Genomic DNA, 23,066 nt, shown 5'->3' with positions numbered 1-23,066 from the left:
AAAAACAAAACCTTTATTAGCTTTCAAATCCTATTTTACATGCTTTTTTCTTAGTTAGATGGGAGTTATATAAGAGATTAAAAAATGTCATAACACCCTTTAATAGCAATAATATTAAATATGTAACTAATTTTTCATTATAGCAATTATTCGTGTCAGCTTTGTTCTATACAAATTTGACAGTAATCCAACCTATTTAATATTCGTGCTAACGAGTTGTGCCATATACATATTCATGTAGATTTGAATCGTATTATCATATCAAAAATTCCTGCCTTAATCATGTAGTGCAGTTTAATTTTAATGAAGTGTTCATGCCTTTTTGGGGAGAGAGAGTGTGTGTGCGCGCGCGCACTGTGAACACATTAAACATCTATTAGCAATATTATTCCATATATGCACATTGAAATCCAATAATGCAAGCATATGCTTTGTGTAGTTTCCCACTAAAAATAAATGTACGCATATAATTTCCACAAGACGAGGAGGTAAACCTTTTCCTACCACCTCTGGTTCATTTCCATGTCTCACTAAAATTAATTTCATACATACAAAACAATTTGTATAAGAATACCATCAAACCTAGTAAATCCTCTCTGCAGTAGATACAGGATGCAAGAAAACGACAATAATAGTTATATTATCTTTGCTTCCACGTTCAGCAGCCTCGGTTGCCAATCTCTTTGAGCACATCCCAGGCTCTTTCACTGTGTCCTTTATTATGCAAACAATCTCTGCGTTGCTCATAACATCCTAGAGCCATCGCTAGCCATAACCTGATAGTCGAACACATATTGTTACTCTCTCTATAAAAATGTGATATGCTAACAAGTCACAACCATCCGTCATAAATAAAGCAAAATTTTGAAAATGGTCTTATTACAAATGAAACATACATCATAAGCATTTGAATTAAATAAGAATTATTGGGAAAAGCATAAAGGTCGCAAAATTATCTAGGGTTTTACTTCCCACCCCCCTTTTCAGCCACTGTAATTTTTTTCAAAAGATCATTTTTTAGAGATCACTAAACTAAATAATATAACTCCAAGTTTAGAAATATGAGAAGCATGTGAAGGGAGGTGTTAACAGTTGATATTGGTAATATGACAAGAAGGTTGAATATGAAGAGATAATAAAAATAGAAAAGAGAGAAGAAAGAACACAAAAAGTTAACGTGGTTCAGTCAATCTTGGCCTACGTCCACACATACAAAGCCCTATGGGCTACATCTTTTATTCACACTAGTTAATCCTCTTGATTACATGGTACACCATATATATAGTGGGAGATACAATCAAATCCCTTCAATTATGGATCTTCATATATTCTGATATCTTTAACACTATAATATTATCTCAAACTTAACCAGTCCCAAATATACTAGAGAGGTTATCTTCCTAATATTAGGTATGGACTGTATCACTTTACATGTAGTTCTATGGAAGTTCAATCGTCAGAACACTCTCTCATTCTAGGCTTACTCCACACCCTCCTTGTTTTGTCTTATTTCAATGCTTTGAAACCATGAGGTGTGAATGGGGAGGGAAGAGATAGGGCAAGGTCGCTAGAATTTTTTTATTTTTAGAACCGAAAAACAAAGGCATAAACCATAATCGTTCAAATTGTGGTATACTATCTCTTTTGAATAAGTTTGATCTGAGTGCCTACCTATGTTATGCACTAACAAACGAAAAGCATAATACAAATTAGAATAATTACAAGTCTGCCAAGATAATTTTTTTTTTTTTTTGATAACTCAGCATCTGGCCCACTAGACCGACTACTCCGGAAGACCAATCCCACCATCCACTAGTGGGGGGTCGGGCAAAGTCCCATATGAACTGGTCTCGAGAAATTGTTTGCACTTTAGTAGATTTTGAAGGGAGCACACCCTAGGCTCAGGTCTTGACCACTAGGCCAACCCCTTGGGGTTAGTCTGCCAAGATACTTGTATTCTATTTTTAACCGTAAACATAACAAAAGAAAAAGGGTTGAATTCAAGAAGCCTCAAAATGCTTCAAATGAAAGAGAAATTAGACCTATGGTTTAGTTTTGATATTGTCTATGATGCTTTTGTTGGTTGTGTTTTACAGTGATATATGTTTGATATTTCACAATACAAAATTAGTGAGTGGCTAGCAAATGATAAACTTGTACTTTGAATTGTCAATATCCTTTGGTGTTAGGTATTGGATAGCTTAATGAAATATGAGAATGTAACATGATTTTGTCATATGATTAAATGTTCATTATCTAAATTATTTTGGAGTTAGAAAGGGTTTTGGATGAGTTTGAGATTCTTAACACGTGAAAATCTTAAAAACATTGAAGGTCTTGAGTCGACCTCAAATAAATGAGTCGACCCTGAACTCCAATTGTCATGCAGATAAAAGGATTAGTCAACTCCTTGACAAAATAAATCGAATCCCTTAAGAAAAGTTCTGAGAGCTTCAGATTTCACCTAGATTCAAAATAAGTTGACTCCTTCGCAAAATTTAAATTCTAAAATATGCAACAGCTACTTCGTTTCAACTGCTAGAGACGCATTTACTGCACTGGAACGACCAAAATGAGATGAAGGGCAATAAAAACAAGATTTTTACATGTCTACAAACATGGGATGAAAGATTAAATGTAATACCCATCAAGATCTTTCAAGTTTTGAGCTTCAACTTCCATATTCTTTTGCATTTGAGCTTTGTTGTTTAAATTCAACTCCTTAAAGAGTTTATTGTTCTAAAACCTTGTGTTACTTCTTTTCCACATCATTCGTAAAAGGGTTTTTAAACTATTGGGATTAATGGAGTGTTTGTGGGAAACACTTGGAGAAAATCTTGTTCTGTAAGGCTACAGATCTCAAACTTCAATAATATATCTCAGGATTATTCTATTGTATTGCTAATAACATTTCCAAGTATGGGACCTCCTAAATTGGGGGCCTACAAATTTCAAATTGCAAGAACATGAATTGTGCTATGATCATCCAGGCACTACAGAAAATTGTGTTTGGTAATGGCATATAGAACAAATGCTTTTAAAGTGATTAAAGCAGATGCAACTGCAGTTATTTAAAATTTCTGATTTCCCTAGAAACTGTACATAAATGTCTATTTAGAAGCCACAAATCCATTTATTAGTTTGTCGTAGTACACAAATAACAAACCCCAGATAACAGAAGATTATCAGATCAAAGGACCTTACCAAGTATTCATCTTCTACATACAGTATGGTCTCAGTTATCTCAGGTTCTGCAGTCACAACAGGCTTCATATCATCGTCACCAATAGACAGCGTAACCTATAAAAAATATGTGATTAATAAACTTCAAATTCAACCACAAATTATTGATTATTGCTTTCACATCATGTTGAATACTGGAAGCACGGGCAAAGAGTGGGGCCGGGCAGGGACCATGTGTTCCTGTTTACCCACCCTCTTCTTGTTTCTTTATTTTTTAAATCTAGTTTACAGAAACCTCATTAAATAGAAACCAACCTTTTGTTTCTAATTCATTATTTATCTCTTAATACCCAAAAAGATAAGGTGCAAGGTTCAGGCCCTCCCAAGACATGAAGGAAAAATAAAAATAAAGGAATATATAACTTTAACAAATTAAAGAAAAAATGTTTGCCTACTGTAGGTGTGCTTTGTTGGTGGACATGCTAGCAAGTTTGGTTGAGAACTATGAATCTTCCTATACTCAACCTATTGTTGTATTTAATTTTAGCTACACCACACAGAGAACCAAAATCAATGTTTTAGGGTAAATCATATTAATATATATACATGCATACATATATATACACATATGTAGGTTTAGAGAAAAGAAACAGTTAGGGAATGAGTTAGACTTCATTCCCTTTTATATTGATAATTCTGATCAATTTCCTATTCTAACAACATATATATTTTTAGGGTAAATTACAGTAAACCCCCCTCAACAATGACCCATTGTCAAGTTAAAAATCAATGTTTAAAAATTCAACACTCAACCCGCTTATAGTTTTGTTTTGTAACTCTAAACCTCTTCTGTCATCACACCTTTTCTGTCATCACACCGGTAGTCATTTGGCATAAATGTATCATACTGTAATTAAAAATTTATGACTAAAAAAGCCTTATTATATATACATACATCGTATATATATACACAACCAGCAACTCTACATGGCCAGAAATGCCAAGCCATAACCAGAAACTCTCATGGCTAATACCAACTAGAGAACCCTTATTAGCCAAGCCATTATGATTTGATAAAAAAGTTCCACAGCAAAAGAATTGAGGGTTTTGATGGTGATACGTTGATTAGGTGAGGGGATTTTAGTGGACATATGTTGAATTAATATAGGGCTTTTAGTGTATTGGGGTGTTTGATCAGTGGGAGGGAGGCTGTGGGGAAGGGGTTTCGGCTTGGTGGGAATCGAAAGGGGAGGTGGTGAGTGGTGGGGGAAATAAGGTGGTGGTGCAGAGATGGGAGGAGGGAGGAACAATGAAGGAGATGCCATTGGTTAAAGAAAGAAAAAAAAAGGAGTTGGTGTAGGCTGGAAGAGGGGTTGCATGTGGCAAGTGAGATGAAGAGAGGTGGGCCATTGTCTTCAACCACCGTTGTTGCCATTGCCATTGCCATTGCCGTAAGCTGTTGTAGCCATTGCCAACCCCTCATCTCTCTCTCTCTCTCTCTCTCTCTCTCTTCAATGAGTTCAAAACCCCAAGCCCTTAAACAACACCCCCATCTCCATTGCCACCCCCAAACTTCACTCCCTTTGTTGATCATTAGGTCCTGCAAAAATATGGGATTGTTGTGGTGATTCATAGTGGCTGACTTTACTCCCTTTGTCAAATGAATTTGTTGTGTTTGTTAATCGGAATTGTGGAGACACTGTGGAATTAAGGGTTTGGGATTGAATTGATTTGATTAGGGTTTGGAAGAAATTAGGTAGTGGTTGAAGAAGATAATGGTAGTCTGGTAGCAATACAATTGAAGGGTAAAAGGGTAACTTAATAATTTCTGTTAACAGTGTTAATGACTTTTGCAATTCATATACTTCAAGGGGGGTAAGTGTTGCCTTTAAAACATTAAGGGGGCAACTCAAAAATAGGTCATAGTTGAGGGGGGTTTAATGTAATTTACCCTAATTTTTTACTGTACTGTTGTGAGCTGATTGTAAAGTGTAATGTATATACCTGAAAGTTGTACCTGTACTATTTCTTTTGTGTAATGTAATGGGATTTGAGTAGGGAGGAAAGAGAGTTCGGTGTGTGCTACTTTTATAAACACACATAATATGAAGCAAGTCTGGTTATTGAAATCTAAATCATTTGCTTTGTTATTCGTTTCCATTTTTGTTGTTGAACCCTTGAACGCTAAATTAGGCTTTAAAACATACATCATACATCAATCACCCTACTCTTTTGAATCAGTCCACATCTAATATGAACTTTTTTTTTTGGGTGAATAATCTAATATGAACTTACAATAGAAGATCTCACTATTTTAACTTAATAATCTTAACTAGCCTTAAACCCTTAACCATCATGCCTTAGATTTCTAATATGAAATTGGGGTGGGGTGTGACAACCTGCCACTGATTTGCCCCAAAAATCCTAACCTCAAGGAGCAACCACTCCTATTCACCAGTCTCTAGACCTCCAAAAGCCTATGCGCCCTCTGAGAGGTTGAGACTGCCCAAAAGACCTCTCTTCAGGAATTAAGAAGCGTCTTTTGAGCCAACAAAGGAACTTCAAATCCCAACATCAGGGATCTTTCCAGAGATCTACCCTTTTTCGCGACCCACATCTTCTTGCGATCAACCTCGTCAACAACCACATCGAATGCTTTCAGCCCAACTTGCATAATGTTGCTCTTCATTCATGGTGACAACTGATGAACCCTCCATACAACTACCAGCCGATGCAGGACACAAGGAGCATCCTCGCTACGCTCAGAAGTTGGAGTAGGATGCGAGGACCAACTCCTTACCTTTTATATTTTCTCTCATGTTTTAGTGATCATAAGTATTTTTGGTAATCATAATGCTCAAGATATCCCTAGATATGGGTTGTAGTGGTGGTCCATGTGTCTTAACACTTGGTGCAAAAAGAATTTGACGAAACAAGTTTATATTATATACTTCCTCACAATAGACAACCATATTAGAAGACAATAGTCTACACATTTTTCTAGAATATCGTTAAGCAAAGGATAAGAAGAAAACCTGGAGAGCAGCCTGCCCAACCCTCCACGTGTCAACTTGCCATTTGACCTGTCCCCCTTCACTGATAATATGTTCTCTCTCCTTGGGACAACTTGCAACATGATCCTACAGCATCAAGTTGAATTAGTTGGAGAACAATTTAACCCATTTGGGTAAGCAAAGGAGACAATTTTTAATAAAATAAGTTTAAAAAGGTCCATGTTTTATTCTAATAGAATGTTTCAACTACAGAGTCATTTAGTTGATAAATCAAGTCCGATCTCACCTTACTTAGAGCATAAGCACTGCCAGCTCGGCATAGCATTGCCCTGCAATCGCCAGCATTAGCAACAAAAAGCTTGTTTCTGACTATAAGAGCCACAATGGCTGTGCAACCAGGATGCCAGTCTTTCTGAATAACTCCCTTAGATTTACGATGGGAATCCAATTCATTCCTGAATGCAACATCTGTCTTGACAAATGCTTCTAGTAATGCATCGGACGGACTGCATTGTTATCAAATACAAAATAAAAATATGTACTTCTTATTAAATAGATTCATATATAGATTATAGAATGTAAAGAGCCCACAAGAATAATAGAATGGAAGAAACCTTTTTATGGAACCAAGACTTTGCAAAAATCCTGGTAGAGCTCGAGCAGAAAACTCAGCAGCTGCTGCACCTGCATTTGATCTTGCCATTTTTATTGTAATCTAGAGCAACTAATGCACGACACATAGGCTATGTTTGGAAACAACCAAAAAGAATTATAAAAAAAAAGAAAAAAAAAAGGAATTCTTCAAGAATTTAAACATTTATTTCTTAAAACTAATTTCCAAAATAATTCCATTTTGTAATAGTTGGGCTTTGTAACGCTCATTATGTCATTTTGGTTTCATTAAGAAACACTTCAAGTGATGCCCAAGCAATTGTTTATTAATTAATATTGTGATCACCCACATGAGCTTTAGTTCTCATTAAAATCCACTGTTGCTTGAGTTTGGTACCAAATACACCAATAGGATGAAAATAAGTAGCTCTTAATTTATGACGCACCTCGATGACCATCAAAGATTCCAAACACATGGATATCCTTCTCACCGCACATTGGGGCATAAGAAAGTGTGTGTCCTCCATTGTCTCCCTTCTCCCACAAGTACCGAAGGATCCCCAAGACAACACTAGATGGTATCACTACAAGAAAAGTGGGCTTATGAGACGGAACTTTTTGCGACGACACAACTTGTCGTCTCAAAAAATGTGACTTTTTGAGACGACACAACTTGCCGTCGCAACAAATGTGACTTTTTGCGACGGCACTACTTGCCGTCTCAAAAAAAGTGACTTTTTGAGACGGCACAACTTGCTGTCGCCAAAAATGTGACTTTTGGAGACGGCACAATTCCCGTCTAAAAAAATGTGACTTTTTGAGACGGCACAACTTGCTGTCGCAAAAAAAAGAGTATTTCTGACGACAGAAATTGCTGTCGCAAAAAAAAAAAGGTACCAGCTGCAGTCGCAAAAAAAAAAAAGAAAACGGAAGAGGTTTTTGCGATTGTAATACGTACCGTTGCAAAAAAAATTAAAAATTAAAAAAAAAAATATGAGACGGCTTCATATATATATAGTCATAAAATGGTTTAAATAAATGCAACGGTATTTTTCTGTTACAAAAAAAATAAAAAAATAAAAACGACGTCGTCTTACTCTTTTGAACATTTCTCTTTTCACCCATTTTTTCATCTTTCTATCTCTCTGTCTCTCTTCTCTCTCTCTCTCACTCATCTCTGTCTGTCTGTCTCTCTCTTTCTCTATGTGTCTCCGTCTCTTTTATCTCTCTCTCTCTCTCTCTCTCACTCATCACTCTTCTTTCTCTGTCTGTCTCTTTCTGTCTCTATGTCTCTGTCTCTCTTCTCTCTCTCTCTCACTCATCACTCTTCTCTGTCTGTCTGTCTGTTTGTCTGTCTCTCTCTTTCTCTGTGTCTCTCGTCCATCTTTCTTCTCTCTCTATCTCTCTTCTCTCTTTGTCTCTCTTCTCTCTCTGTCTTTCTTTTCTCTCTTCTCTTTATCTCTCTCGCTATCTCGCTCATCTCTCTCTGTCTCTCTCTCGTTTATCTCTTTTCGCTCTCTCTCTCTCTCTCTGTCTATATCTTTTCATCCATTTTTTCATCTTCATCACTCTTCTCTCTCTGTGTCTCACTCATCTATCTCTTCTCTCATCTCTTTTCTCTCTCTGTCTCTTTCGTCATCTCTCTTCTCTCTATCCTTCTCTCTGTCTCTCTCGTTCATCTCTCTTCTCTTTATGTCTCTCGCTCATCTCTCCTCTCTATCTTTCTCTGTCTCTCTCATCCATCTCTCTTTTCTCTATGTCTCTTTTCTGTCTCTCACTCTCTATCTCTTTCTCTTTTTTTCTCTCTCTCTCCCACTGTGTTTGCGTTGCTCACTCTCCCACTCCCGTCTTCTCTATTTACTGAGCTCCCTCTCGATTTATCGATCCACTACAAGAAAATGCACTTTTAGCGACCACTTTGTCTCTCTCTCGCTCATCACTCTGTCTCTCTCTCTCTCCTCTCTCTTCTCTATCTGTCTCTCACTCATTTCTCTCTCTCACCACCCATCTCCTCTACCACCTTCACCACTACTGCAAACGCCATTCCACCACCACCACTACTTCCACTGTCGCCACTTCACCTCTACGACTACCATTACTACTACTATCGCCACCACTCCACTACCTAGATAAGAGAAATAAGCTACCTAGATAACAAAGCAAAAGACTGGTCTATACATACTATCTAGCATTGAAATGTTATCCCCGAATCTAACAATATAAAGTACATGCATACCCTTCTTGTTATTACATTGCCACGAAATGAAATTTGTTAGATAAAGTGAATTAAGGCATTCATGAATGATCAAGATGACCAATCATTCTATTTGCTTTTTGACAAGTACGACATGAAAATAGTCAGCCCAAGAAAATAGTGTTTAATCCATTATTAGACACTCTAAGAAGTATGGACATGGACAAGAGACACGATAGAGACATGACATGGACACGCTAGCACAACAAATTTCAAAAAATGCAAGATGCAACATGTGAAGGACACCTGCAAAATAAATAGTTTTATATATTTATTATATGTCATGTATATGAATACTTTAATTAATACCAAATCAAACCAAACCAAGCCAAGCCTTAAGTCTCATCAAATAGGGTCAGCTACATGAATCTTTTTTCTCCACTCGAGTCTATCAACAGCCATTTGGTTAGTCAAATTAAGGAGATTCATATCTCTATTTACTATACTAGCCCACGTCAATTTAGGTTTTCCCCTTCCCCTAACACTTCCCTCAACCGTTACTATATTGCATCTTTTCACTGCTGCCTCTGTTAGTCTTCATTGTATATGACCAAACCATCTTAATCTATTATCTCTCAGTTTATCTTCTATCGGTATAAACTCCTACCCACTCACGAATATACTCATTCCTAACTCTGTCTTTTCTAATCTTGCCACACATCTACCTTGGCATCCTCATCTCATCAACACTCATCTTATCTATATGTTGTTTCTTAGTTGCCCAACATTCCATCCCATACAATATCGCTATTTTAGTAGTCATTCTATAGAACCTTCCTTTTAATCTAGTGGGTACTCATTTATCACACAGTACCCCATACGCATTCCTCCACTTAAGCCACCCTGTCTTAATTGTATGAACCACATCTTCTCCAACTTTCCTAGTTGTTGTGATAATCGATCATAAATAATAAAAATGTTCACTCTTAGGTAGTTCTTGGTTCTTAATATTCACTTCTCCTCTATTTCCATCGTTACTATTACTAAAATTATACTCCATGTACCCTGTCTTATTTCTGCTTATCCTAAATCCTTTAGATTCAAATGCTTCTCTCCAAGTCTTCAACTTAGTGTTAACTCCTCTACTCTCATCCACTAACACGATATCATCTGCAAAAAAATATATACCATGGCACATCGTTTTGAATATTTCTCGTCAACTCATCCATGACTAAAGCAAAAAGATAAGGATTTAAGGTTGATCCTTGGTGTAACTCCGCAATAATTGGAAATTCACTTGTCTCTCCAACCGACAATCTAATAGTGGTCACCACACCTTCATACATATCCCTAATCACATCAATATAACATTTTGCCACTCTTTTCTTCTCTAACACCCACTAGATTATATCCCGAGAGACTCTATTATATGCTTTTTCAAGATCAAAATACATATAAATGTATCTTTTCTTTGCTCTATACTTTTCTATTACTCTCCTTGAAAAATAGATCACTTCCATTATTGACCTACCGAGCATAAATCCAAATTAATTATCTGACATCTCTATTATATCTCGCAATCAACGTTCCATTACTCTCTCCCACACTTTCATTATATGACACATCAGCTTGAATCCTCTATAGTTGTTACAATTCTAGACCATCTCCTTTATTCTTATAAATTGGCACTAAAATACTCTTCCACGACTCCATTTTCCTAGTCAACAAAATTTTGCTAAATAACCTATTCAACCAAGCAACCCTCTTCACACCCAAACATATCCAAGCTTCAACATGGATATCAATGGGTCCTAAAGCCTTATTCAATTTCATCTTCTTAAGTGCAATCTCCACTTCAAATGCCCTAAAGCCTTAGTTTTGATTTTCCTTATTACTGGTTACTTCCTCCCCTTTCGACCTTCCTCCATGTTCTTCATTTAACAACTTATTAAAATAGCTCTTCCACCTCTTCTTAATCTCTTTATCCTTTACCAACACCTTAGAGTCCTCACTTCTGATGCACTTAACCTGATTAAAATCTCTTATTTTCCTTTCTCTTATCTTAGTAAGTTTGTTTATTCTTTTCTCTTCCTCCTTTCCATAGAGTTGGATCTCTTTCCTTTCGACTCTCCAAGGACTTCCCTTGAGATTCTCCTCATAAAATTGGCCATTGAGTTCCACATAATGTTAGCATCTTCTTCCAAGTCCCAAATACCTTCATCGTCCATTCTATTCTTAAATATTTCTAGTTTATCCCCTTTTAGGACCCACCATCTCATCCTACAGCGCCCAATATTCTTCCTAGCTTGGTGTTTCCCTTTAAAGCATAAATCTGGTACCAAAAATCCTATGTTGAGACGTTAGGCTCTCTCTAGGAATCAACTTACAGTTGTTGCATTTTAAGTGGTCCACTTTTCTTACTAGAAAGTAATCTATTTGGCTCCTAATTGACGCACTCTTAAAGGCTCTCTTCTTATACATAGTATTGGCTACCACTAGGTCAGAAGCCAATGCGAAAACTAAAATATTCTCTCCAGTCTTATTATTTCACCAAAACCATACCCACCATGCACCCTCTCATAACCTAATTTATCTATTCCTGCATGGCTGTTCAAATATTCACCTATAATAAGGTTCTCTCATACGGGTATTTTCTGTAATACCTCATCCATTTGGTCCAAAAAATCTCTCTTAGTCCGATCATCTAATCATCTCTCTTAGTCTGATCATCTAATCCTACTTAGAGGGCGTAAGCACTAATAACGTTTACTATATTTTGTCCAATAACTAATTTAATTAACAAAATCCTATCACCTTTCCTAAGTGATGGACACACGTGTCCCCCGAGTGTCCAAAATGTGTCCGGATCTAAAAAAATATTGACATATTTGGACATGCATCTAACATGAAGGAATGTCCAACATGTATCATTGGATCTGTCATCAACTTCTCAAGAATGTTAACTGACAAGGTACTAGCTACTAAAGATTGCAATTTCTGGCAAAAATTAGTAGAGCAAACTCAATAAACCTTTTGGAGCAACCAGAGTCCACAAGCACAGGTGCAGGCTATATATTTCAGTATCAAAGCATGGTTCTACGATCACTAACTTGTCATCAACATATAGCATTTCAAAAAACTTCTTGTCCGTCTCGTAAAACATCATCAGGTACAAAGGATAAAACAACATTTTGATTTGCTATTATTCAAAGTGGCAGAGAGCATAGAAAAATCATTAATTTTATGTCAAACTCTTACTTTATTGTCACACCGAAACTATATACATATGACTTTTCATTATGTATCTCCTTTCTCAATATTTCAGGTGCCATATATGAGTGTGCCGACCATATTCTTTTCATGGAAACCACCAGTTGGCTTTCAAGATGCTCTCCAGTTCTCCATAGAAACCTGTTTAAGATCTTTCTTATATTCTGCTAAACCAAAGTCTGCCAGATGTGGACGAAGGTTTTCATCAAGCTGCCAACAAATAAAAAAACAGAGGCGGCAGCAGCATATTATTCAACCACTTGAATAGGAAACACAAAATCTTACCCACAAAAAGATCAGAAACAAAACAAAACAAAACAAATTAGAAAATGGTGATGATGTTTACAAGAATATTTGCTGGTTTTACATCCCTGTGTACAATCCCAAGTTTATGTAGATGTTGCAGAGATACGTTCATAAAACAGAGAATCAAAGCAAAGGAACAGACATACAGCAATAAGCTTATCCAATGCCAGTAATAAGCAATCAATCTTTTCCTATGGGACCACATTACATCAAACCCCTCTTGTCGAAGAAAACCCATCTCGAGTTTGAAGAGATGTTTACGTTTCAAAAAATTGCTCCAAAGTTTCTCCTTCCTATGTACTCTCGGATTTAGCTTAGTTTGGTACTTTGGTTAGAAAAAATTTCAAGTGATATAACTCAAATGGAGAACTTTACTACATTCAGCCCAAACTCCCAAACAAGTAAACTGGTTTCTCACAGGAATTCCATCAAAACAGATATGTGGCACCAAGCAAAGAGTAAACAAATTAAGTAATTGGACACGGATGAAATCCTCATCATCAGCAGCTTCAAGAGAGAAGGCAACATCAGTGACAGAGGAAAGATCCAACAACAGTTAGGGAGAAGAGAAAACAACAGCTACAGTAGAGAACAGACAGATCAGCAGTAGTAGGAGTAGTAGCAGACGCGGGGAAGTAGAGAATAGAAGCAACATCAGTGAAGAAGAAGAAAAAGAAAGCAACAGAGGAGAGGAAGAAGAAACCAGCTGAGGAGAGGAAGAAGAAACCAGCTGGGAAGATGAAAAAGAAGAAAGCAGTAAAGAAGAGGAAGAAGAAGCGAAGCTAAGCTATGCAGAAAAGAGAAGAATATGCAGAGAAGAGAGAGACAAAGGAAGCAGAAGATGTTGAGAGAAAGAAACAGAAGCGAGAGCTGAAACCAAAACAAATTTGAAATTTCTAAATTAATGAGACTGAGTAATTTGAAGAGGTTCAGTAGTTGCCATTAAATCCATAAAGTAATTCCAAGAACTTTCAGCTGAAACTTAAAAGAGGTATCTAATTAGGACGTCTACCTAAGATGTTGAGTAGCAATACCAAATTTTAAAATTGGCGAGGTTTTTTTCCTTTTGGATGATGAAGAACCTCTCCAAGACAGGGTCTAGATGCCAGCAAGAGCTGAACCCAAAGCATCTGAGTTTATATCTCATCCAAGAGTTCACTCCTTTGACAACTAGGCTATCCATGCAGGTTAAATTGGTGAGATGTTGGAAATAATTTAGAAAAATTAATATTATTTGCATTATTTATTCATAAATGTTTTAAAAATTGAAATCATATTCCACGTTAGCTATTCCCATGTTTTACAGAAATTCAAGGATATTTATCAAATTTTTTGAAGAGCATTATGTCCATCGTGACATAAATACTTCATTATCATCACTCATATGTTTAGACATTCTTATAAATGTTGTGCAACATGCAAAAACTTACCAATAAGTTAATCTCTTTATTTTATTTTGGTCAATGGTCAATAACCTAATCTAAGCTTGGGTTCCCTTCTCTAGATGCATCAGGAATAATCTATTCAAAATTGACAAAAAATACTACTAATTCCTATATGTTGAAAAAAACAAAACCTAAGAACACAACATGGTAGTAGACTGCACATCCTTAATCATTAACACAGTATGTTTTATGGAATGTGTGTAAAATCTAAGCCAATGCCATCAAAAGCGTGCTTAGGCACGCACTTAGGCACAAAGTGCAGTAAGGTGCACCTGAGGGATGGCAAAATTCCTCGGCCCGATTGTATTTGTGCCATGGTAGGGTAAACTATAGCGGTAGGTAGGTCAAAATTGTCAGGTTTATAGTAAAGTATAAAATTGTATCACTAAATTAATTAAGTTTAAAAGCAAGAAATCACATTCAAAACCCGATCCATTGCCATCCCTGAGGTGAGATGACATTAACGAAGCGCATCCGAGGCATGCGCCTATTTCAATTGCTCCTAATTTGTTAAAGACATGATATCAACCCTTCAATCAAATGAAGCCCATTGTAATTTCATTTGTTCCTAGAAAAGCCTCCCGAATAAATAGAAAACTCCAACCTAAATCAAGCTAAGCCTCCCAAATACTCGCATGGGACTCCCGGTTCGGAAACAAAGTCAAAAAATGCACTTCCTAAACACTTAAGTTTGAAAATAGGCCATCGGGGGCCCAAAAAATCATGTAACAGTCCCGAGAAGGCCTGTGGAACACCTCCAACAATTCCGTGAAACACTTGCGTAAGTTGTGAAAACTTACGGAACTAGCGCGGGACTTTCGATTTGAAAACTAGATCGGAAAAGGTACTTTTTTCACACTTAAGCTTGAAAATAAACCTCGGCGGGCCGAAATCATGTAACAATCACGAGAAGGCCCGGGAAACACCTCGAACATCTCAGGAGGGACCAATTTGAGTTGTGAAAACTTAACGAACAGGCACAGGGCTCCCGATTTGAAAACTAGATCGGAAATTACACTTTTCTAACACTTAAGCTTGGAAGTAGGCCATCGGGGGGCCAAAATCATGTAACAATCGCAAGAAGGGTCGGGAACACCTCAAACACTTCGGGAGTGACCACCGCGAGTTGTGAAAACTTACGGAACTAGCACGGAGACTCCCGGTTTGAAAACTAAGTTGGAAAGAGACACTTTTTTGACACTTAAGCTTGGAAATAGGACACCGAGGGGGCCAAAACCGGGTAACAGTCACGAGAAGGACCAGGAAGTGCCCCAAACACCTCGGGAGGGTCCAAGGCAAGTTGCGGAGACTTACGGAACTAGCACGAGACTCTCGGGTTTGAGAACTAAATAAAAAAATACACTTTTTTCACACTTGAGCTCGAAAATAAGCCGTCGGGGGCCAAAATCATGTAACAGACACGAAAAGGACCAGGGAATACGTCAAACGCCTCGGGAGGGACCGATGTAAGTTGTGAAAACTTACGAAACTAGCACAAAACTTCCGGTTTAAAAACTAAGTTCGAAACGACACTTTTCTCGCACCTAAGCTTGAAAATAGTCCATCGGGAGGCCAAAATCACGTGACAGTTAAGAGAAGGTCCAAGGAACACCTCAAACACCTAGGGAGGGACCAACGTGAGTTGTGGAAACTTACGGAACTCGCATGGGACTCCCGGTTTGGAAGCTAAGTCAAAAAATGCACTTCCTAAACACTTAAGTTTGAAAATAGGCCATCGGGGTCCAAAAAAATCCGGTAACAGTCCCGAGAAGGGCCGTGGAACACCTACAACACCTCAGAAGAAACCAATGTAAGTTGTGGAAACTTACGGAAGTAGCATGGGACTTACGGTTTGAAAACTAGGTCGGAAAAGGTACTTTTTTCACACTTAAGCTTGGAAATAGGCCTCGGCGCGCCGAAATCGTTTAACAATCACGAGAAGGCCCGGGAAACACCTCGAACATCTCAGGAGGGACCAATTTGAGTTGTGAAAACTTAACGAACAGGCACGAGACTCCCGATTTGAAAACTAGGACGGAACACACCCTTTTCTAACACTTAAGTTTGGAAGTAGGCCATCGGGGGGCCAAAATCATGTAACAGTCGCAAGAAAGGCCCGGAACACCTCAAACACCTCGGAAGTGACCAACGCTAGTTGTGAAAACTTACGGAACTAGCACAGGGACTCCCGATTTGAAAACTAAGTTGGAAAGAGACACTTTTTCCATACTTAAGCTTGAAATTGGACACCGGGGGGGCCAAAACCGGTTAACAGTCACGAGAAGGACCGGGAAATGCCCCAAACACCTCGGGAGGGTTTAAGGTAAGTTGCGGAGACTAACGGAACTAGCACGGGACTCTGGGTTTGAGAACTAAATCAAAAAATGCACTTTTTTCACACTTAAGCTCGAAAATAAGCCATCGGGGGCCAAAATCGTGTAACAGTCACGAGAAGGCCCAAAGATCACGTCAAACACCCCGGGAAGGACCGATGTAAGTTGTGAAAACTTACGGAACTATCACGGGACTCCCGGTTTGAAAACTAGGTCCGAAACGGCACTTTTCTCGCGCCTAAGCTTGAAAATAGTCCATCGGCGAGCCAAAATCGTGTGACAGTCAAGAGAAGATCCAGGGAACACCTCAAACACCTAGAGAGGGACCAACGTGAGTTGTGGAAACTTACGGAACTCGCATGGGACTCCCGGTTTGGAAACTATGTCAAAAAATGCACTTCCTAAACACTTAAGTTTGAAAATAGGCCATCGGGGGCCAAAAAATCCTCTAACAGTGCCGAGAAGGCTCGTGGAACACCTCTAACACCACGGCAGAAACCATTGCAACTTGTCGAAACTTACGGAACTAGCGTGGGACTTCTCGTTTGAAAACTAGGTCGAAAAAAGTACTTTTTTCACACTTAAGCTTGAAAATAGGCCTCGGCGGGCACAAATCGTGTAACAATAACAAAAAGGCCCGGGGAACACCTTGAACATCTTAGGAGGGACCAATTTGAGTTGTGAAAACTTAAAGAACAGGCATGGGACTCCCGATTTGTAAACTAGATCGGAAAATACAATTTTCTAACACTTAAGCTTGGAAGTAGGCCATCGGGGGCCCAAAATCATGAACAGTCGCAAGAAGGGCTGGGAACACCGCAAAAACCTCGGGAGTGACCAACGTGAGTTGTGAAAATATACGGAACTAGCACGGGGACTCCCGGTCTGAAAACGAAGTTGGAAAGAGACACTTTTTCCACACTTAAGCCTAGAAAGAGGACACCGGGGGGGCCAAAACCGGGGAACAGTCACCAGAAGGACCGGGATATGCCCCAAACACCTCGGGAGGGTCCAAGGTAAGTTGCGGAGACTTACGGAACTAGCACGGGACTCTGGGTTTGAGAACTAAATCAAAAAATTCATTTTTTTCACACTTGCGCTCGAAAATAAGCCATCGGAAGCCAAAATCGTGTAACAGTCACGAGAAGGCCCGAGGAACACGTCAAACACCCCGGGAGGGACCGATGTAAGTTGTGAAAATTTTCGGAACTAGCACGGGACTCCCGGTTTGGAAACTAAGTTGGAAAGAGACACTTTTTCCACACTTAAGCTTGGAAATAGGACATCGGGGGGGCCAAAACCGTGTAACAGTCACGAGAAGGACCGGGAAATGCCCCAAACACCTCGGGAAGGTCCAAGGTCAGTTGCGGAGACTTACGAAACTAGCACGGGACTCTCGGTTTGAAAACTAAGTCAAAAAATGCACTTCCTAAACACTTAAGTTTGAAAATAGGCCATCGGGGGCCAAAAATCCTGTAATAGTCCCGAGAAGGCTCGTGGAACAACTCCATCACCTCGAGAGAAACCAATGTAAGTTGTCGAAACTTACGAAAATAGCACGGGACTTCCGGTTGGAAAACTAGGTCGAAAAAGGTACTTTTTTCAAACTTAAGCTTGAAAATAGACCTCGGTGCGCCGAAATCGTGTAACAATCACGAGAAGGCCCGGGAAACACCTCGAGCATCTTAGGAGGGACCAATTTGAGTTGTGAAAACTTAACGAAAAGGCACGGGACTCCTGATTTGAAAACTATGTCGAAAAATACACGATTTTGGCCCCCAATATCCTATTTTTAAGCATAAGTATGAGAAAAGCGACTTTTTCGACATAGTTTTCAAACTGGGAGTCCCGTGCAAGTTCAGTAAGTTGCCACAACTTACATTGGTCGTTCTCGAGGTGTTTGAGTTGTTCCCCTGGCCTTCTCGCGATTGTTACAATATTTTGGCCCCCGATGGCCTATTTTCACGATTAAGTGTGGAAAAAGTTGATTTTTTGACTTAATTTTCAAACCGGGAGTCTCATTGAAGTTCTGTAAGTTACCACAACTTACATTGGTCGCTCTTGAGGTGTTTGAGGTGTACCCCGGAGATTCTACACGATTTTGGACCCCGATAACCTATTTACAGGCTTAAATGTGAAAAAGTGCATTTTTTGACATTGTTTTCAAACCGGGAGTCCCGTGCTAGTTCTATAAGTTTTCACAAATTACATTGGTCCCTCCCGAGGTGTTCGAGGTGTTCTTTGGACCTTCTCGTGATTGTTTCACGATTTTGGCACCCGATGACCTATTTTCAAGCTTAAGTGTGAAAAAAGTGCCTTTCTCGACTTAGTTTTCAAACCAGAAGTCTTGTGCTAGTTCCGTAAGTTTCCACAACTTACATTGGTGCCTCCCGAGTTGTTTGTTGCGTTCCCTGGGCCTTTTCGTGACTGTTACACGATTTTGGCCCCTGATGGCCTATTTTAAAGCTTAAGTGTGAGAAAATTGCCTTTTTGGACTTAATTTTCAAATCGGGAGTCTCGTGCAAGTTCCGTAAGTTTTCACAACTTACATTGGTCACTCCCGATGTTTATTTTTTGAGGTGTTCCCCGGGCCTTCTCTTGACTGTTATACGATTTTGGCCTCCGATGGCCAATTTTCAACCTTAAGTGTGAAAAAAGTGCATTTTTTGACTTAGTTTTCAAACCGGAATCTCGTGCATTTTTTAACTATTAGAAACGTGCATGTTTTGAAACCAGGAGTCCCGTACTAGTTCCGTAAGTTTTCTCAACTTACATCGGTCCCTCCCGAGGTGTTTGAGGCGTTCCACGGGCATACTCGTGACTGTTACACGATTTTGGTCCCCGATGGCCTATTTTGTAGCTTAAGTGTGAGAAAAATGTCTTTTTCAAATTAGTTTTCAAACCGGAAGTCCCGTGCTAGTTCCGTAAGTTTCCACAACTTACATTGGTCCCTCCCAAGTTGTCTGATGTGTTCCATGGGCCTTCTCGTGACTATTACACGATTTTGGCCCCCTGATGGCCAATTTTCAAGCTTAAGTGTGAGAAACGTGCCTTTTTCGGCTTAGTTTTCAAACCGGCAGTCCCGTGCTAGTTCTGTAAGTTTCAATAATATACATTGATCCCAACCAAGGTGTTCCCCGGGTGTTCTACTGAATGCTACACGATTTTGGCCCCGATGGCTTATTTCTAACCTTAAGTGTGAAAAAAGTGCATTTTTTGACTTAGTTTTCAAGCCGGGAGTCCTGTGCCAGTTCCGTAAGTTTGCACAACTTACATTGGTCCCTACCGAGGTGTTTGACGAGTTCCCCACGCCTTCTCGTGACCGTTACGCGATTTTGGCCACCTGATGGCCTATTTTCGAACTTAAGTTTGAAAAAAGTGTCTTTTTCCACTTAGTTTTCAAACCGGGACTCCCGTGCTAGTTCTGTAAATTTCTACCACTTATATTCGTCCCTCTTGAGGTGTTTGAGGGGTTTCGCTAGGGTTCTCGTGACTGTTACACAATTTTGGCCCCTGATGGCCTATTTTCAAGATTAAGTGTGAAAAAAGTGCAATTTTTGACTTAGTTTTGAAACGAGGAGTCTCGGGCAAGTTCCGTAAATTTTCACAACCTGCATTGGTCCCCCCCGAGGTGTTTGAGGTGTTGCTTGGGCCTTCTCGTGACTGTTACACGAATTTGGCCACTGATGGTCTATATTCAAGCCTAAGTGTGAAAAAAAGTGCATTTTTTTGACTTAGATTTCAAACCGGAAGTCCCGTGCAAGTTCCGTAAGTTTCCACAACTTCTATTGGTCCTTCCCGAGGTGTTTGATGCGTTTCCTGGGCCTTCCCGTGACTGTTACACGATTTTGGCTCCCGATGTCCTATTTTTAAGCTTAAGTGTGAAAAATGTGACTTTTCCGACATAGTTTTCAAACCGGGAGCCCCATGCTAGTTCGGTGAGTTCCCACAACTTACATTGGTCGCTCTCGAGGTGTGAGGTGTTCCCCGGGCATTCTCGTGACTGTTACACAATTTTGGCCCTCGATGGCCAATTTTCAGGATTAAGTGTGAAAAAAAGTGCATTTTTTGGCTTCGTTTTCAAGTCGGGAGTCCCGTTGAAGTTCCGTAAGTTTCCACAACTTACATTGGTCCCCCTGGAACAAAACACCTCGGGAAGGACCTTCTCGTGATTGCTACATTGTTTTCAAACCGGAAGTTCCGTAAGTTCCTTCAGGATTAGGTGTTTGAGGTATTCCTCGGACATTCTCGTGATTGCTACATTGTTTTCAAACCGGAAGTCCCGTGCTAATTCTGTAAGTTTTCACAACTTACATTGGTCCCTCCCAAGGTGTTCAAGGCGTTCATTGGGCCTTCTCGTGACTGTTACACGATTTTGGCACTCGATGGCCTATTTTCAAGCTTTAAGTATGAAAAAAGTGTCTTTCTCGACTTAGTTTTCAAACCGGAATTCTCGTGCTAGTTCCATAAGTTTCCACAACTTACATTGGTGCCTCCCGAGTTGTTTGATGTGTTCCTTGGGCCTTGTCGTGACTGTTACACGATTTTGGCCCGCGATGACCTATTTTCACAATTAAGTTTGAGAAAATTTCCTTTTTGGACTTATTTTTCAAATCGGGAGTCCCGTGCTAGTTCCTTTGAGGTGTTCCCCGGCCCTTCTCATGACTGTTACACGATTTTAGCCTCCGATGGCCTATTTTCAACCTTAAGTGTGAACAAAATTACATTTTTTGACTTAGTTTTCAAACCGGAATCTCGTGCCAGTTCCATAAGTTTCCACAATTTACATTGGTCCTTCCCAAGGTGTTTGAGGTATTCCCTGGGCCTTCTCGTGACTGTTACACGATTTTGGCACTCGATGGCCTATTTTCAAGCTTTAAGTATGAAAAAAGTGTCTTTCTCGACTTAGTTTTCAAACCGGAATTCTCGTGCTAGTTCCATAAGTTTCCACAACTTACATTGGTGCCTCCCGAGTTGTTTGATGTGTTCCTTGGGCCTTGTCGTGACTGTTACACGATTTTGGCCCGCGATGACCTATTTTCACAATTAAGTTTGAGAAAATTTCCTTTTTGGACTTATTTTTCAAATCGGGAGTCCCGTGCTAGTTCCTTTGAGGTGTTCCCCGGCCCTTCTCATGACTGTTACACGATTTTAGCCTCCGATGGCCTATTTTCAACCTTAAGTGTGAACAAAATTACATTTTTTGACTTAGTTTTCAAACCGGAATCTCGTGCCAGTTCCATAAGTTTCCACAATTTACATTGGTCCTTCCCAAGGTGTTTGAGGTATTCCCTGGGCCTTCTCGTGACTGTTACACGATTTTGGCCCCTAATGGACTATTTTCAAGCTTAAGTGTGAAAAAGGTGTCTTCTTTGTCTTAGTTTTCAAACCGGGAGTCCCGTGCTAGTTCTGTAAGTTTCCACAACTTACATTGGTCCCTCTTGAGGTATTTGAGGTGTTCCCCACACCTACTCGAGACTGTTACACGATTTTGGCTCCCGATGGCCTATTCTCAAGCTTAAGTGTGAAAAAAATGCATCTTTTGACTTAGTTTTGAAACCGGGAGTCCCGTGCTAGTTTCGTAAGTTTCCACAACATACATTGGTCCCTTCCGAGGTGTTTGATGTGTTTCCTGTGCCTTCTCATGACTGTTACATGATGTGGGCCCCTGATAGCCAATTTTCAAGCTTAAATGCGAGAAAAGTGGCTTTTTGGACTTAGTTTTCAAACCGGAAGTTCCGGGGTAATTCCGTAAGTTTCCAAAACTTATATTGGTCCCTCCCGAGGTGTTTGAGGTGTTCCCCGGGACTTCTCCTGACTGTTAATCGATTTCGTTCCCTGATGGCCTATTTTCAAGGTTAAGTGTGAAAAAAAGTGTCTTTTTCGACTCAGTTTTCAAACCGGGAGTCCTGCGCCTGTTCTGTAAGTTTTCAAAACTTACATTAGTCCCTCTCGAGGCGTCTGAGGTGTTCCCCGGGCCTTCTCGTGACTGTTACAAAAATTTGGCCCCCGATGGCCTATTTTCAAACTTTAAGTGAAAAACATGCATTTTTTGACTTAGTTTTCAAACTGGGAGTCCCATGCTTGTTCTGTAACTTTCCACAACTTACATTGGTCCCTCTAGAGGTGTTTGAGGTGTTCCCCGAAAAGGCGCGCGCCTGTTATACGATTTTGGCCGCCGACGGCCTATTTTCAAGCTTAAGTGTGAAAAAAAGTGGCTTTTTCGACTTAGTTTTCAAACCGGAAGTGTCGTGCTAGTTCCGTAAATTTCCACAACTTACATTGGTCCGTCCTAAGGTGTTTCATGTGTTCTCCGGGCCATCTCGTGACTGTTACACGATTTTGGCCCCCGATGCCTATTTTCAAGCTTAAGTGTGAAAAAAGTGCCTTTTTCGACTTAGTTTTCAAACCGGTAGTCCTGTGCTAGTTCTGTAAGTTTCCACAACTTACATTGGTCCCCCTGGAGGTGTTCAAGGTATTCTCTGGGCTTTCTCGTGATTGTTACACAACTTTGGCGCCCAATGGCCTATTTTCATGATTAAGTGGGAAACAGTGCATTTTTTGACTTAATTTTCAAACCACGAGTCCCGTGCAAGTTCCGTAAGCTTTCACAACTTGCATTAGTCCATCCCGAGGTGTTTGCAGTGTTCCCCGGGCCTTCTCGTGATAGTTACCCGATTTTGGCCCCCGATGGCCTATTTACAAGCTT

The 23,066-nt window shown here is 39.6% G+C and overlaps 1 protein-coding gene across 1 annotated transcript in view; it reads right to left on the bottom strand.

Annotated features, from left to right (window-relative positions):
- Positions 1-403: 403 nt before the first annotated feature.
- LOC145792677 (protein kinase and PP2C-like domain-containing protein) overlaps positions 404-23,066 on the bottom strand; it is a 54,422-nt gene continuing 31,759 nt past the window's right edge. Inside the window, exons 4-8 of the mRNA XM_082873921.1 lie at positions 6,812-6,881; positions 6,484-6,703; positions 6,219-6,323; positions 3,205-3,300; positions 404-776 (exon numbers count right to left, since the gene is read on the bottom strand). Of these exons, the coding sequence (XP_082730047.1) occupies positions 744-776; positions 3,205-3,300; positions 6,219-6,323; positions 6,484-6,703; positions 6,812-6,881 (524 nt within the window). The 3' untranslated portion in view covers positions 404-743. The remainder of the gene's footprint in view (positions 777-3,204; positions 3,301-6,218; positions 6,324-6,483; positions 6,704-6,811; positions 6,882-23,066) is intronic.

Source organism: Camellia sinensis, chromosome 6 (genome assembly GCF_055761805.1).
Source record: "Camellia sinensis isolate YWXY chromosome 6, ASM5576180v1, whole genome shotgun sequence".
Lineage (NCBI taxonomy): Eukaryota > Viridiplantae > Streptophyta > Magnoliopsida > Ericales > Theaceae > Camellia > Camellia sinensis.
This window is presented reverse-complemented; position numbering and strand designations above follow the sequence as displayed.